Raw genomic sequence first — 16,219 nt, 5'->3', positions numbered from 1 at the left:
CCAGAGAGAGAGGAAGGAGGAAAGAGACAAGGACAGAAAAAGGGAGGGAGGGAAGAAGAGAGAGGCACAGAGAGAGAAAGGAGGAAACGGAGCTATTGGCTTCGGTGAGGAAAACTACTGAAGAGATAATGCAGGGAGCTCCTGCAGGAAGACTCAGGAAGAAGATCCCAGAACTTACCCTAAGACCGTTGAGGGAGTGGGGGAGTGCCTTTGCAGGGCCTGGTTTTGGGGTCATCAGGCAGTAATGGTTACTGCATAGGCGTTGTCACTGAGCCAGAGCCATTTAACCCGCCCCAGGTGGCTGGAGACCAGGCTTAAGACACCCCACAACTATGACATTCAGAATGGTTAGGGGAGCCCAAGGCTGCAGACAAGGGAAGGAGGGGCACGTGAGGGCTGGGTCCCTGCCTACGCCCCCACACTCCGCTGTCACTCATTACCCCAACAGTCGCCCAGGGGGCGGGCCCCGGAGAGGTGGGGTTGGGGGGGAGGGTAATCTTGGCAGGCGCCTGCTGCATGGCGTAGGTAGGGACTGTTGAGGGGGGGTGGACGCTGGGGGGCTGAACACGAGTGGGAAGCGAAGAGAGACACGGGGAGGGGGAGGGGACCGGGAACCATTTGAATGAGAGGAGGGGATCACGGGTAGAGTGGGCTCCAGGAGGTAGGGCGGGCACGGGTGTGACGGGGGGGATGGTGGGAAGGGGGAGAAGACTCTTGAGCCAGGTAAGAGAAGCAGGTGCGTAGATCTATTTTTTGTGGGTTAGTGTACTCGGCCATTCCATGGAGAGGGGGTGCCGCCTTTCCCGAGGGCCGTCTTCAAAGCTCCAGAGGCTATCTTTTCCTCCTCAACTAACGGGGCCCCGGGCGGGGGCTCAAGCTCCATCTCCAGCGACTAGGCTCCACTCCGCAATTTCCAGGCGGCCACTGGGCTGGGAGTCTCGCGCCGGGGGCCGGCGCTGTCTCGCGAGCCCCCTCCACGAGCCAGCCAATGGGGTTGGTTGCTGGCGCCGCCCGCCCGCCTGGTGCAGAGCGCTGGGCGCTGTGAGCGGCGCTGCCATTTAAAGGGGCCGCGACCCCTGTCCCGGCTGCTAGGGAGGGAGGTGGAGAACGAGCGCGGGGCCGTCGCTGTCTGCAGTTCTAAGCTTGTAGCCGTTACACTAACCCTGCCGCAGGTAGGGGTCGGGCCTGATCAAGCCGAACCGAACCTGCAGGCGGGATCTCGCAGCAGCCAGGAGGCGGGGGGGGGGGGGTCTAAGGAGAGATCGTAGCTCCAAAATGTCTTCCTGTAAATGCCTGAGGTGGGGGGTGGGCAACAGGAGAGGGAGGACTAGGGGAGCAATAGGAAGGGGGGACGGGGCTGAGGAAGTGGGCGACCCTGAAAGGTAACTGGGGGGGAGGGGTTAGGAAGGGCAGTTTGTGGGGGCGAAGGAAGGGCTGAGGGAGGACCTTGCAACGCGGGGAGGGGGGGTGGGGCCAGACTGGGTGGGTAAAGACTGGGGAGCTGGGGGGCTCCAGGAGAGAGGGGAGGGGATAGGAACTGAGACCGCGGGGGTGGGAAAGGCTCTTGGTGGCAGCGGTCCTAGGAGACTCTAAGGGGGCGTTCAGCCCGAGTTGGGGGTGAAGGTAAGGGGGGAGGGGAACTTCGAGTTGCAGTGGGGTGGCGGGGGCAGGCGGGAGGGTGGAACGACGGACTGCCTGGCGAGTGTGGGCACAGGGCCAGGGCGGAGAACGCCTCTCCCCACAGGGGGCGCTGTATGGGGGGGGGGGAGTGGTCATTCAGACTAAAGCCGGTGGAAATGCTTGTAGGTTGTGGTGGGGGCTGTTCAAGAGAAATCCAAGTGGATGATGGGGTGTGTCCCAGAACCTATATAAGAAGGCATTCTGGCGAAGACCACCTCTTCTGCCCCCTCTTCTACCCCTAATCTACAGCCCATATCCAGTCATCCTCATGGACCCCAGTGATTTCCCCAGCCCGTTTGACCCATTGACCCTGCCAGAGAAGCCCCTGGCTGGAGACCTTCCAGTAGACATGGAATTTGGAGAGGACCTACTGGAATCCCAGACTGCCCCAACTCGAGGATGGGCACCCCCTGGCCCTTCTCCATCCTCAGGAGCCCTGGACCTGCTTGATACCCCTGCTGGCCTGGAAAAAGACCCTGGAGTCCTGGATGGAGCCACTGAGCTGCTGGGGCTGGGGGGGCTGCTCTATAAAGCCCCCTCTCCCCCAGAGGTGGACCATGGTCCTGAGGGGACCCTTGCATGGGATGCAGGAGATCAGACCCTAGAGCCTGGACCAGGGGGCCAGGCCCCTGAGGTGGTACCACCTGAGGCAGGGTCTGGAGCAAATCCCTCTTCACCCGAGGGGCTACTAGAGCCGTTGGCTCCAGATTCGCCGATAACACTGCAGTCCCCCCATATTGAAGAGGAGGAGACCACCAACATAGCTACAGGGAGAAGGGGCTCCCCTGGGCAGGAGGAGGAGCTTCCCCAAGGGCAGCCACAGAGCCCAAATGGTCCCCCCAGCCCTTCAGTGGGAGAGACTCTGGGGGATGGAATCAACAGTTCTCAGACCAAACCTGGGGGCCCTAGCCCTCCTGCACACCCTTCCTTGCCAGGTAGGTTGTCTAATCAGCTGGAGAATCCAGGATGGCAAGAGGGTAGGGGTAAGGAGGGATGGTTGTGTGTTTGGAGAAGACGTAGGGGAGGAGGATATATAGAGAAGGAGTTGGGAGTTTGGAAGGGAGGATTTGGGGGTGTGGCAAAGATGAAGGAAAGTAAGGGTGGAGAGGCAGCTCAGTGGCTGTGGGAGAGGAATAGGGGTGAGGTTTCAGGGGGTGGGTTGGGAAGAGTGGATTTGTTGGGAGAGGTCCCCCCCCCTTTTTTTTAACCCCAGTGGGCTGTTGCTGCCAGGGTCCTTCCTTCAAAATTTGGAGAGGACGCCAGGCTTCTTGGTGCTAAGGTCTTTCCAGCCATTTTGTTCCAGAAGAGAGTGGGGTTTCTGGGTTTGATGAATGATAACTGGGTCCTGGAGCCACCAACAGTATAGCGATTTAGGGGGAATGGTAGAGATGCAGGGCCTGGAATTGTGCCCCTGATGGGGGAGGTACAGCCTGGGCTTGAGGGACTCTCTTTTCTCCCCTGTTCTGCCTCTCCCAGCTTGTGACCAGGGGCTTGGGGCGTATAGAACCACCTGAGTCCAGGGGAACCTATCCATATGTCAATGCTTCCTTTTCCCCTTGCTACCTTTGGGTGGTGCATTTGGTTTTGTTAGTGAACTAGAAGTCCTCTGATGGAAGGCATGTGTTACCTGCATTTTCTTAACTCTCAATGATTGGGACAGAAGAAGGGTGGGAAGGCTAGGATTTTTTTTTAATGGAAAATAGCTACTCTCCTTAGTGCAGAGCTCGAGGTAACCCTGAGAGGGGCCCCAAGAAGCCACAGGCACTTGAGTTTTCCCTTTCAGTTTTGAGTGAGCCCTTCCCCAGGAATGGAGGCGGAGGTTGGGCCAGGAGGGGGCGGTGAGGGCAAGCTCAAGATTTAGGCTGTTTTCTGCTTCCTTTGCAGGAGATGGCCTGACTGGGAAGGCGAGTGAGAAGCCGCCTGAGCGGGTGAGGGGGGGGGAGGGGATTGGAAGGAGTCTGGTTCCCCCTATAGCTCTGGGAAGGACAGACCCTTCATTTTCCCTCCCAGATGTTGTTCTCTGGAGGGTGTGTATGAGGAGAGTTAGGAGGAGGGAGGGAGCTCTTGTGTCTCCTGCTTCTGGAGGAGAAAGTCCAGCCCCCTTTTCTTCCCTCCTCCTAAGGGCTGGGCCAAGGGTCCCTACTCTCCCTTCCCCCTCCCACCTCTGTACCCCCTCCCACCCTGCACTAGTGCAGCAGGCCCTTTAGCCTGCCCCTGGTGTCAGCTTTCCTCCCTCCGCTGTTTCCAAGGTACAGAAGAGAAGTGAGCGCGTTAGAAGAGTGGAGCCTCCGAAACCTGAGGTTGTGGATTCCACTGAGAGCAGTGAGTAGGACTTGAGGAAGTGTGACCGAGTGGGATGTGGTGGCCACGGATCTCCTGCACCCCGCAGAGTGTGAAGTGCCTGTTTCTGCTGTGGGTTGGCATGGGAACCAGGGGCAGTGGGGGAAATTGAAAACAACAGCAATGAGAATGGAGTTTCCTATTTCAGCCGTGCCATCCCTGTCCTGAGTCTTCTCACTTGGAGCCCTCCCGTGCCCTCTCTAGGCGATTATGGAGTGACTGAGGGAGAGTGACACCAGTGGCTTAAGATACCAGTATACTAGGGGTGGGGGTGGAAAGGCAGGAACCAGGGGGATGGGGATCCCGCCCCCCCATCACACTGGGGTATCCAGTATCCGCTGAGCTACCTGATGGGTTCGGAGGATGGCTGGAGACCTGGTCCAGTCCGGTTGCCTCTGTTCACTGCCCCTTTCCCCACTTCCTCAGTTCCAGTGTCAGATGAGGATTCTGATGCCATGGTAGATGACCCCAACGATGAGGACTTTGTGCCATTCCGGCCCCGGCGGTCCCCTCGCATGTCCCTCCGCTCGAGTGTGGCCCAAAGGGCTGGGCGCTCCGCAGTGGGCACCAAGATGACCTGTGCGCATTGCCGGACGCCACTGCAGAAGGGGCAGACTGCCTACCAGCGCAAGGGGCTGCCCCAGCTCTTCTGCTCTTCATCCTGTCTCACCACTTTCTCTAAGAAGCCTTCGGGCAAAAAGACCTGTACCTTCTGCAAGAAGTACGTGAAGGTCTCCAGGTGCGGGGAGGGCAGGGAGCAGGCTGGGAATAATGGCTGAGACAGAGACCGTGTTGGCAAGCACCTAGTGGAGCAGAACTGGGAGCCAGGCAGGTGAGGGAGGGGGCCTGAGGAGAGTAAGAGTGGTCAGGGGGCCCGTGGTCACTGGTCCCCGAGGATGGGGGTGCGGTGGGAGCTGGTGAAAGGAGAGGGTAGTGCTGAGTGAATCTCTGAACCTGTTTCCCTCACACCCCCACCCCCTCCAGGGAGATCTGGAACACCAAGGACTCGGTTGTGGCCCAGACTGGTTCAGGAGGCTCCTTCCACGAGTTTTGCACATCTGTCTGTCTGTCCCTGTATGAGGCACAGCAGCAGCGCCCAATCCCCCAGTCCGGGGATCCTGCCGATGCCACTCGCTGCAGCATATGCCAGAAGACCGGAGAGGTGAGGAAGCTCGATGGGGGCCGGATTTGCAGAGCCTGGCTGGCCCTGAGCTGCCCCTGCACTCCTGGGGCTGCAGGGGCCAGGCCCTGTGGAAGAGGGGAGTGTGTGGTGGGGGAGAGGCAGCCACCGTGAGGGAGCATATTCAAGGATAGAGCTTCTCCAGGATGTACGCAGCCGGCCTTCCTTGCCTCCCAGGACCTCACCATCAAGTCGGCAGCCCGATGTGCAGGTTGGGGGGTCCCTGGGCCCACTGTCTGCTGTGAAGGTCTAGGGTGAGGCGGGGCGGGCCATCCTTGCTCTGGGGTGGGTGGTGGTGCCCAGGCCCCCGCTCAGGGTGTGCGTGTGTGTACACGGCAGGTCCTGCACGAGGTCAGCAATGGCAGCGTGGTACACCGGCTCTGCAGCGATTCGTGCTTCTCCAAATTCCGGGCCAACAAGGGACTGAAAACCAACTGTTGCGACCAGTGCGGGGCTTACATCTACACCAAGACCGGGAGCCCTGGCCCTGAGCTCCTCTTCCACGAGGGCCAACAAAAGCGGTTCTGCAACACAACCTGCTTGGGGGCGTACAAGAAGGTGGGGCCGAGGGAGTAGTGCATTAGAGGGCTGTGGAAGGGGGTGCGGTGCCCGGGTGACGAATAAACGTGCCTGACGGGGTCGAGGGTCGGGAGGAATAAAACAAATAAAGGGGGTTTCAATTGTATCTGTTATGTTTTATTTTTGAAGCTGGCTGGTGGATACACAGGTCTTTGTTAATATCACCATCTCTACTTTTTTTGTATGCCTGAAATCTTTCATGTTTTAAACAATTTAACAAATAAAAGTGAAGGGACAAATCCAGCCTCAGCCTCTCCTTCCCCATCCTCACAGAAAAACACACGTGTGTACCCCTGTGTCTGGTGCAAGACCCTGTGTAAGAACTTTGAGATGCTATCACATGTGGATCGTAATGGCAAGACCAGCTTGTTCTGTTCCCTGTGCTGTACCACCTCTTACAAAGTGAAGCAGGCAGGGCTCACTGGTAGGTGCAAAGCCCTCTTCTCTGAGATCCCTGCTGGCCTTCCTTCTACCTCCCGTACTCCCCTCTTCCAAAGTAACCCCTGCTGCCCAACCTCAGCCCCGGCCACGTCTTCCCATCTTCCCGTGGGTTTCCTGTTCCGTCTCTGCACTGCCTTACACCTTCTGTGTGCTCTCTCTCTCTGTCTCTCTCTCGCGTGTACTCTGTCTCTCTGTCTCTCTGTCTCTTTCTCTCTCTCTCTCCCTTTCTCTCTGTGCCCCAGGCCCTCCCCGACCCTGCAGCTTCTGCCGCCGCAGCCTCTCTGACCCCTGTTACTACAACAAGGTTGATCGCACAGTCTACCAGTTCTGCAGCCCCAGCTGCTGGACCAAGTTCCAGGTACTCCCAACCCTGGACCAGGGATTAACGAAGGGTGTGGTGACAGAGAAAGGGTACGAGAGTTGGGGGTAGGTAGGCCCTGGGCCCTAGCCAAGAGCAAGCCCGACTCCCACCCAACCCCCCCTGCCCCCCACTGCCAGCGCCAAGCACCTCCCTTACTTGTCTTCCTTCCCTCCAGCGCACAAGCCCTGAGGGGGGCATTCACCTGAGCTGTCACTACTGCCACAGCCTCTTCAGTGGCAAGCCTGAGGTCTTGGATTGGCAGGTAAGACCCCCCACCCCCACCACTGTCCTGCCGCATGACCGTGCGGACAGCGGATGGACGGAAGTCTGCCTGAGGGACTCTGGCCGCTGGGCCGTGGCCACCACCAGATATCACGGCTCTGTCCTCCCACCCTGTGCCCTCATGTCAGGACCAGGTGTTCCAGTTCTGCTGCCGGGACTGCTGCGAGGACTTCAAGCGGCTTCGAGGGGTGGTGTCCCAGTGTGAGCACTGCCGGCAGGAGAAGCTCCTGCATGAGAAGCTTCGATTCAGTGGGGTGGAGAAGAGCTTTTGCAGTGAAGGTAAGGAGGCGGCTAAGGGGCAGGAGGCCTGTACCTCACCGCCCCAGAGGCCGGCAGGGAAGGCAGGAGGGCTGTGGGGCAAGGGCCTTGGGCTCCTCCGAAGGCTTCAGGCTCCAGGGGCTGTTGGGGCTTTTACTCAGACCCCCTCGAAGAGTTCGGCGCTCGCAAGCCCCCATGGCCATCTCTGCGTCTCTGGAATCTTCCCTCTTGCCCTCTCCCTAGGCTGCGTGCTGCTGTACAAACAGGACTTCACAAAGAAGCTGGGGCTGTGTTGTATCACTTGTACTTACTGCTCCCAGACCTGCCAGCGTGGAGTCACCGAGCAGCTGGACGGCAGCACCTGGGACTTCTGCAGCGAGGACTGCAAGAGCAAGTACTTGCTGTGGTACTGTAAGGTGAGGGGCAGAGCATGGCGCGTTGCGGGGGCACCGTGTGGGGGGTGCTGCTGCACTGACTGCGGGGCTGTGGCCGATCTCTGGGGAAGGGGCTCCTGCTAGGCCAGGCTCCCAGTGGAGCAGAGCGCAGGGCTTGTCCCCGGGGCAGAGGGCCCAGCTCTGTTTTAGGGAGGTGGGGCTGACCCTCCTCCTGTCGACCCCCTCAGGCTGCCCGGTGCCACGCCTGTAAGCGCCAGGGGAAGCTGCTGGAGACCATCCACTGGCGTGGGCAGATCCGCCATTTCTGCAACCAACAGTGTCTGCTGCGTTTTTACAGTCAGCAGAACCAGCCTAATCTGGACACCCAGAGTGGGCCTGAGAGCCTCCTGAACAGTGAGTCCCAGGCGGAGCAGCAGGGGGTGGGTGCCCACTCCATGAGAACCTGCCCAGACTCTTCTAACCCCAGGCCCAGCGTCTCCCTTCTCGTGCTCTGGTTTTTACCTCCACCTAGGCCAGAGCTCCTGGAGCCGTGCTCCCCTGCAGCTTCCGGGCCCGTGCAAGGACTTAGGGGGAGCCTTGTTTAAAGGTTCTCCGAGTTCGAGTCCTCTGCGATTCTATGGAGGATGTATTCTTAGGGAAGGAGCACCTTCCCAGGTGGGGCAGGGTTAGTGGGGGTCTGTGGGGGCTGTGGTTAGTTTTCCGAGAGGAGGAGTTGTCTGTGTAAGCTCTGCCTTTAGTGAGACGGAAGACTACTGTTTCTAGAATGTCCCCTCAGCCCCTCCACTGTTGCAGGGGTCCCAGGCTTCTGAGGGCCATCTGCATGGAAGGTCTCAAAGTGTGGGTTCTTGGGGAAACTATTTTTTGATCTTCTTGGCAGCTGGAAGCGAAGTCTTCTTGGCCCTAGCGAAGACGAGATCTGGGGTGGCGAGGAGAGGATAGTCTAGATAGGCTATTTGCATTTAGCACCCCTCTTAACGGAGCTCTCCTGGGACAGGGACGAGGAAAACAGAGCAGTTCCTCAGATGAGAGCATTCATTTGTTTGATCTCTAGGTCAGTCTCCTGAGTCAAAGCCCCAGACACCGTCTCAAACCAAAGTGGAGAACAGCAATACAGTGAAGACCCCAGAGGAAAATGGGAATCTGGGCAAGGTCAGGGCTGAAGCCAGAGGGGTGGATGGTCTCAGAAGGGTGGCTCTAGTATGTTGGCAGCACGAACGTTCCTTTTTCTCTGCAGATCCCTGCAAAGACCCGGTCGGCTCCCACCGCTTCCACCCCTCCTCCGCCCCCCACCGCCCCCAGCAACACCACGCAAAAACAAAGCCGCCATGTGTAAACCACTGATGCAGAATCGGGGGGTCTCCTGCAAGGTGGAGATGAAGTCCAAAGGAAGTCAAACAGGTGAGCTGGGGTACCTAGATGTCCGGGGCTACTTTCCAGCTATGCACTCGGGAGCCGGACCAGGGGGTTTTGAGGTGGCTCAGGTAGCATGGGCAAGTTTGTCCTAGAACCAGAGAATTGTCTCTCAGCCTTTGGTGCAAGCGTGGGTTTGTGACACCAAGCATGCATCAGAGCCTTTGGGGGTGATGAGCAAGCGTCCGGCCCCAGGCCAGACATGACCAATCTCAGAGTGGGGGCTCTGAGAAGACCCCTTTCTTACCGGCAGAAGAGTGGAAGCCACAGGTGATCGTGCTACCCATCCCAGTGCCCATCTTTGTGCCAGTGCCTATGCATCTGTATTGCCAGAAAGTCCCGGTGCCTTTCTCCATGCCCATCCCGGTGAGTTTCACGGCCTTCCTGCTGTGGCCTCCTCTACCCTCTCAGGACTGAGACCCACCCTCCCCTTTGCCAGCCATCCCTCACCCGGGCTGCTCTGCTTCTTAGTGTCTAGTTGGGACTTGTGCCTCCAGGTGCCTGTGCCCATGTTCCTGCCTACCACCTTGGAGAGCACAGACAAGATTGTGGAGACCATCGAGGAGCTGAAGGTGAAGATCCCTTCCAACCCCTTGGAAGCCGACATCCTGGCTATGGCCGAAATGATTGCCGAGGCTGAGGAGTTAGACAAGGCCTCATCTGACCTTTGTGGTATGCCACAGACAGCAGTGATGTGGGACACAGGGTGCAACCCACCTGTCTCGGCCCTGGGGGGTGGAGCGTGGTGATCTTGGTGCCTTGGCAGGACTGGGGAGTAGTTGGGGTCAGGCCCTCGGCAGGAGTGATGGTTACCTTTTCTGCCTCCCAGATCTTGTGAGCAACCAGAGTGCAGAGGGGCTTCTGGAAGACTGCGACCTGTTCGGGCCAGCTCGAGATGATGTCCTGGCCATGGCTGTCAAGATGGCCAATGTCCTAGATGAGCCTGGGCAAGATTTGGAGGCTGACTTCCCCAAGAGTGAGTAGGATGCAAAGTGTGTCCAGGGAGTCCAGGAGGACCCTTTGTGCCATCAGGCGAAGAGTGACCCTCATGGCCTGAGCATGACCCTAAACAGTGCTCCTTGGGACCCTATGACGGAATGCTCATGCAGAGATCCCAGGATAGGCGTGCTATTTTACGGCTGTGTCTTATTTGTTTTTTCTAATCGTGGCAAAAAAGCGTTACCTGAGATTTACCATCTTACCCGCATTTAAAGTACACAGTTCATAGTGTTACAAACGTTCACATCATTGGGAGCTTTGGTATCTGTGTGCCTCTGGGTGTGTTCTCGGTACAGCTTTGCTGGTTCCTACTGCGTATGGTGAAGCCATGTGGGAGGCTCACCTCCATGCATGTGGCCAAGTAGGAGGGGTAGGGTAGGAGCGTTACCGGGTTGAGATCTGAAAACCTTGATTTCTTCTTCCTTTCCGCTCTTAACAGATCCTTTGGACATTAACCCCAGTGTAGACTTTCTCTTTGATTGTGGCCTGGTAGGGCCTGAGGACGTGTCTACTGAACAAGACCTTCCCCGCACCATGAGGAAGGTGAGGGCTAGGGTGTCGAACCCACAGCAGAGGGAGGGGGCCCAAAGGACTCGGGGAAGGGTCTCGTAGCCAAGTCAGCAGCCTTAGTTTGACTTCCCTGCTCTCCTTTCTCTCCCATGGTGAGTCTCGAGATGCAACCCAACTTTCTCTGTCCTCGGTTCATGAGGTCATCAGGGCTATTTCTGGGGCTCTGCGCTCTGGCCACTTGCCGTGTTCTGACGTCAGTCCCCTGGTTCCGCGGTGGTCAGCACTGTCCCGCCTAGCTTCTGTGGTGCCCCTGGCCTTGCCCCAGCCACGCCTCTCCTTTCTCTCCCCTTCCAGGGTCAAAAGCGCCTGGTGCTTTCGGAGAGCTGTTCCCGGGACTCCATGAGCAGCCAGCCTAGCTGTACTGGGCTCAACTATTCGTATGGTGTCAATGCTTGGAAGTGCTGGGTGCAGTCAAAATATGCCAATGGAGAAACGAGCAAGGGGGATGAGCTGCGTTTTGGCCGTAGGTTGGGGCGGAGGGAGGGTACCCTCTAGGGAGGAGAGTGGGGAGAGGGAGAGGAGGAGGAAGAGGGCCAGGGCTGTGATTCAGCTGAGGATGTGAGGGTGTCTGTGAGTGATAAGGCTGTGATCACCGAAGGGTGTCTTGTGAAGATGGGGAGGGGCTGCCTAGGTTTCAAGGCTGAGGGCTCTTTTTTTTTTTTTTTTTTGGTGATGGGTGGGTTTGTGCTAGAGCTGGATGCGACTGAGGGATGAAGGGATTAACAATGGAGTGAAATGAAATTCTCTGCATGGAGTGTTCTTAATCCCATCCACCTCTACTGCGCATCCCTGCAGCCAAACCGATGCGCATCAAAGAGGATATTCTGGCTTGCTCTGCTGCCGAACTCAACTACGGCCTGGCCCAGTTTGTGAGAGAAATCACTCGACCCAACGGTGAACGATACGAACCCGACAGTATCTACTATCTGTGTCTTGGCATCCAGCAGGTACCCCTTGCACGCCGCCTCACTGGCCATCACCCTCGGCAGAGCAGGCAGGGTCCCACCAGAAATGGTCCTGTCCTGCTCACTGTGCCCCACCCTGTCTCCTACCCTGAGCAGGTCCTCTCAGCAATTCTCAGACCCTTCTCAGAAGGGAAGGGTGGGCGGACCTGGGTTCCTTGAGTGGTGGGGGATGGTTAGTTCCCACAGGGAGAGGTCGGCCATGTGTCATGTGATGAGGGGGGCTGGGTTGATGAGGAACCAGCTATGACACATCTCTTCCAAAATGCCCTCCTCTTCTAGCAAAGTCCCAGTACCTCGGAGTGGTGGGCATCCCTGGGGAAGCGCAGCAGAGGTCAAATAATCCAGCAGCCATTCCCCACCGCCTCCTCATTACCAAGGTCAACAGGCCTAGGGCCTTCAGCATCATGTCTTTCCTTTAGAACCTAAAATCTAGCACTTTTTTTAAAAGATTTTATTTATTTATTTGACAGAGGGAGATATAGAGCACAAGTAAGGGGAGCAGCAGAGGGAGAGAGAGAAGCAGACTCCCCACTGACCAGGGACTCCCCTGCCTCGCCCCCTGATACAGAGCTCTATCCTAGGACCCTGGGATTATGACCTGAGCTGAAGGCAGATGCTTCACTGACTGAGCCACCCAGGTGCCCCAGAGTCTAGCTTTTTTTACGTGCATTTGGTTTTCTTTCTTTAGTACTTGCTGGAAAATAACCGAATGGTGAACATCTTCACGGACCTTTACTACCTGACTTTCGTTCAAGAACTCAACAAGTCTCTGAGTACCTGGCAGCCCACGCTCCTCCCCAACAGTAAGGGATGGGGACTTAGCAGTCCCTCTGCCCTTTCCTCCAGTCTTTCAATGCGCCATTCCAAGAGTTCTGGGCTCTTTGGTCTACTACTCTTCACCAAGGCTCAGAGGGCAGGAGTTATGGGCCTGGGGACCTCAGTGTTCAGAGCTAGGGGCCCGGGGTCCCCGTCCTTGAACCTGATATAGGTCTGATGAGCTGTCTCTGGGTCTGAGGAAGGTGGTCTGGGTTTGGTCAGTAAGCACGGAAAGAAAAGAAGACATTATGGGACTCCCTGAGGTTTACGTCTGCTTGCCTGTAACTTGAGGGTGGCAAGAGAAGCTCCAAATGCAGGTGGAAACCATAAAAAAATTCTGGTTTGGCGTGCCTGGGTGGCTCAGTTGGTTAGGTGTCTGACTTTTTTTTTTTTTTAAAGATTTTGTTCATTTGGGGGGACAGGGGGAGAGAATGGGGAGAAGGGCAGTGGGGAGAGAGAGAGAGAGAGAAGCGGACTCCCTGCAGGGAGTCCCCTGTGGGGCTCCATCCCAGGACCCCAGGATTGTGACCCAATGTTTAAATGACTGAGCCACCCAGCCACCTTCCCCTAGTGTCTGACTCTTCATCTCAGCTCAGGTCCTTTCTCAGGGTCGTGAGTTCAAGCCCCCCACACTGGGTTCCACGCTGTGCGCACAGCCTACTTAAAACCCAAACCCAGCCCAGCCCCACCGTCTGCTCTGGCGGAGCACCAGGGCTTCATCTGTGGTGGCTGCTTCCCTGGACGGGGACGGTGCCAGACATGCTTGTGAGCGGGACATCCAGGGATCAGAGGTGGTCGGGTGTGGGCAGGCGATCCCCTCTGACTGGCATCTCCACCCTGACTGTTGCAGATACGGTGTTCTCCCGGGTGGAGGAAGAGCACCTCTGGGAGTGTAAGCAGCTGGGGGTCTACTCGCCCTTCGTCCTCCTCAACACTCTCATGTTCTTCAACACGAAGTTTTTTGGGCTACAGACAGCTGAGGAGCACATGCAGCTCTCCTTCACCAATGTAGTGCGGCAGTCCCGCAAGTGTACCACCCCTCGGGGCACCACCAAGGTGGTGAGCATCCGCTACTATGCCCCAGTCCGCCAGAGAAAAGGGCGAGGTACGAGGCTGCCCCCCACTCTTATCTTGACCCCCTCTGCTTGCCTCACCACCAGCCCGGCCCTCTCCTCCGCTTCCCCACTCCCCCATGCCTGTGCTGGCAGAGTAGGTGTGGACAGCTGGCCAGTGGCTGTCACATCTGTGGGACGTCGCCCAGCTGCCTGGGTCCTAACTCGTCTCATTTCCAGGCAGTTTCCTTTTCTTAGGGGGTGGCGGACAGTTAGGAAGCCATTGGGTGTGCTCGGCTGTGGCGGGAGTTGATGCCCATGGACAGGAGACTCTCCCTGGCTCCTTGCTCTTGGGCATGACAGAAACCACACCTTGCTTTCCGCTCTGGGTCCTGGAGTCCTGGCCCTTCTGCGTGCAGTCGCTGAGGTCACTGCTCTGGACCCAAGCCTCCCCCTGGAGTCATGTCCCAGGGGCCAGTACTGTGGCGGTTTCTCTGTCCTGGAAGGCCAGCCCAGCCTTGCAGAGTCAGGCCTGTTTTGGGAGCATGTGCGCATTACTTCTGAGATTACTTCTTTGGGAAATCCGTTTGGGGGAGATCATAAAGAGAGGTTTTGGCGGTAAGAACCAGGGAGGCCTGCAGAGCGACACCCCTCCACACACATACACATAGGACATTTGCTTGTCACCAACTCTCCTGCCTTTATTTCCCTCTGAGACTGTATTGGGCATCCTGAGGCCTTCTGTGCCCTGGCCTGCACTTTTGGAAGGTGGTTCATGAGCACTGTGCTTTTAACCACTCTGGGTCATTTGCCTCTTCTGCAGACACGGGGCCTGGGAAACGGAAGAGAGAAGACGAAGCCCCTATCTTAGAGCAGCGTGAGAACCGCATGAATCCCCTCCGCTGCCCGGTCAAGTTCTACGAATTCTATCTCTCCAAATGGTGAGTTGGAGGCTGTGCAGGAATGACGTTAGCATGGGGACCCCAGGGGTCTACTTTGCCCGCATTGATCTCTGTCCCCCCGCCGCCCCCACCACCTTCCCCCCTCCCACTTCCCTTCCCCATCATCGCAGTCCCGAAAGCCTCCGGACTCGCAGCGATGTCTTCTACCTGCAACCCGAGCGGTCCTGCATCGCGGAGTCCCCTCTCTGGTATTCCGTCATCCCCATGGACCGCAGCATGTTGGAGAGTATGCTCAATCGCATTCTGGCTGTGCGTGAGATTTATGAGGAGCTGGGTCGTCCTGGGGAGGAAGACCTGGACTGAGCCTGCGTGTTAGCTGTGTCTGTCTCTCACATCAACACCTGGCCTGGGGCCGCGTCCCACAGGGCGCCTGGCCCAGGAACCAATGCTACTCATTTGAAAGGGCCCTGACTGCCCTCCTCCGTCCCCTGCCTTCCCTAGGAACCCCTGGCTTTTACCTCCTTCCATTACCACTTGACAACCCCAGGGTCCCAGTCCTCTCTCCCCAGGGGCTGGGCTCCCAGTGATGGGCGAAACCCAGCGAGGCCACTGTCTTTACGCTTCAGAGTAAACCCTGTTCTCCTGGGGCCAGACTCTGGAGGGAGTGTTGATAGCTCTGGTGATCCTGTTGGCTTTGGGTTTCCTGACCCATCCCGTGTAGGTAAAGCTCCCCGTTCCTAGGTTCAGCCAAGGAAAGAAACCCAGCTGCCTTCTCTGCCCTGTGCTCACTCCCTTCTCTGCTCTTCCCCGGCACCATGCTGGAGGGTCTTCTATGAAAGATCTGAAAGTAATGAGGGGACCCCCTACCTACGACATGGAGCTTAGATGCTCTTCCCCTTCCGTGAGATAACTGGTGGTTGGAACCCCCTTGCCACTGTATCCCCCTTCCCACCCCTGCAAGCACCGACCCCTGGTGCTGCACATTTGAAACCCCCCAAATGCTTTCTTTCCCTCAAAGGCAGAGAATGACTCTAAGAATGGGGAGCCGACTCCTGTCCCCTTGGTTTATGTGTTTGTCTCTCTCTGCCATCTTAGGTTGGCATGAGCTATGGTGTCAACACGCTTAGCCCCCTTCTGTAACTGCCTCCCTCTAGTTCAATGGACAGAGTTTCCCAAGGCAAAAAACTACCTTCTGACTGGGACTGGGGCTGGGTTCCCCTCTTTTGTTCTTGCCCCATCCTAAGAGCCAGGCCAAGCCTGTGGGGGCCCCGGGTCATGCAGGATGGGATCTGTGGTCAAAGGACAGGCGAGGAGCTGTGGGCAGGGGTCCTGCCCCCACTGTCGACAGCTCTCTTCCCCACCTTGCCTTTGTAGTTCCAGAAAACTTTTAGTGTCCAGCGAAGGGGGTGCCCAGTTCTTTCCCTGTTGGCTTTGCTGTTCCCCAGCCTCCTTTTTGTGTTTTTATAACTGTCACCAGTTTAGCCACTGTTTAAATTGTATATATTGTTCTGAGGCGCCTGGCCTGTCCCTTCCGTGAGCCATGCCCACCCTTGTGTTGTAGTGAGAAGCTGTTGTCACGACTAACCTTCTGTCTCTGGAATTGTTTGTTTCAAATAAAGAGTTAAAATTGTCTTTTGCTTTCTCTGGGGGAAGGAGAGCGGCGTCTGGTGCAGCGAGGGATACAGAGGACTAGTGCCAGACAGCTTCAAAGCTCTTGAGGGGTGAAGAAGTAGGGGTGTCCTGCCCCAATCTAAGAATCATTTTTGCCTGCCTCGCTGAAGGAATCCACTAGGAATATGGTCCTCTTTATTACGGGTTTCCAAATACTTATGGGGGGGGATGGAAATCAATTCAGCAGCTCTCTGTTAGGGACCTACTATGTCAAGGACCTCAGATTACATGCTTCAGAGAAGACAAAGATTAATTAGACCTGGATCCTATCCCCAGCGGGCTCCCAGGCTGCAAGGGAAGACAGACCCATGCACAGCT

At 57.2% G+C, this 16,219-nt stretch overlaps 1 protein-coding gene across 1 annotated transcript; it reads left to right on the top strand.

Moving 5' to 3' along the window:
- Nucleotides 1-717: 717 nt before the first annotated feature.
- Nucleotides 718-15,861, top strand: ZMYM3 (zinc finger MYM-type containing 3). Its single transcript, XM_045995708.1, is given in 26 exon segments — nucleotides 718-1,172; nucleotides 1,930-2,615; nucleotides 3,565-3,608; nucleotides 3,936-4,002; nucleotides 4,447-4,741; nucleotides 5,005-5,182; nucleotides 5,540-5,758; nucleotides 6,053-6,203; nucleotides 6,463-6,578; nucleotides 6,757-6,843; nucleotides 6,992-7,142; nucleotides 7,365-7,537; nucleotides 7,744-7,909; nucleotides 8,568-8,665; nucleotides 8,751-8,798; nucleotides 8,800-8,914; nucleotides 9,180-9,292; nucleotides 9,424-9,598; nucleotides 9,756-9,902; nucleotides 10,365-10,468; nucleotides 10,790-10,958; nucleotides 11,291-11,442; nucleotides 12,149-12,263; nucleotides 13,127-13,381; nucleotides 14,152-14,269; nucleotides 14,401-15,861. Coding segments are annotated over 25 exon segments (4,116 nt in total). The 5' UTR covers nucleotides 718-1,172; nucleotides 1,930-1,948; the 3' UTR covers nucleotides 14,594-15,861.
- The last annotated feature ends 358 nt before the right edge of the window (nucleotides 15,862-16,219 follow it).

Source organism: Meles meles, chromosome X (assembly GCF_922984935.1).
Source record: "Meles meles chromosome X, mMelMel3.1 paternal haplotype, whole genome shotgun sequence".
NCBI classification, from domain to species: domain Eukaryota; kingdom Metazoa; phylum Chordata; class Mammalia; order Carnivora; family Mustelidae; genus Meles; species Meles meles.
The sequence above is the reverse complement of the archived record's forward strand: the minus strand, read 5'-3'. Positions and strand labels throughout refer to the sequence as shown.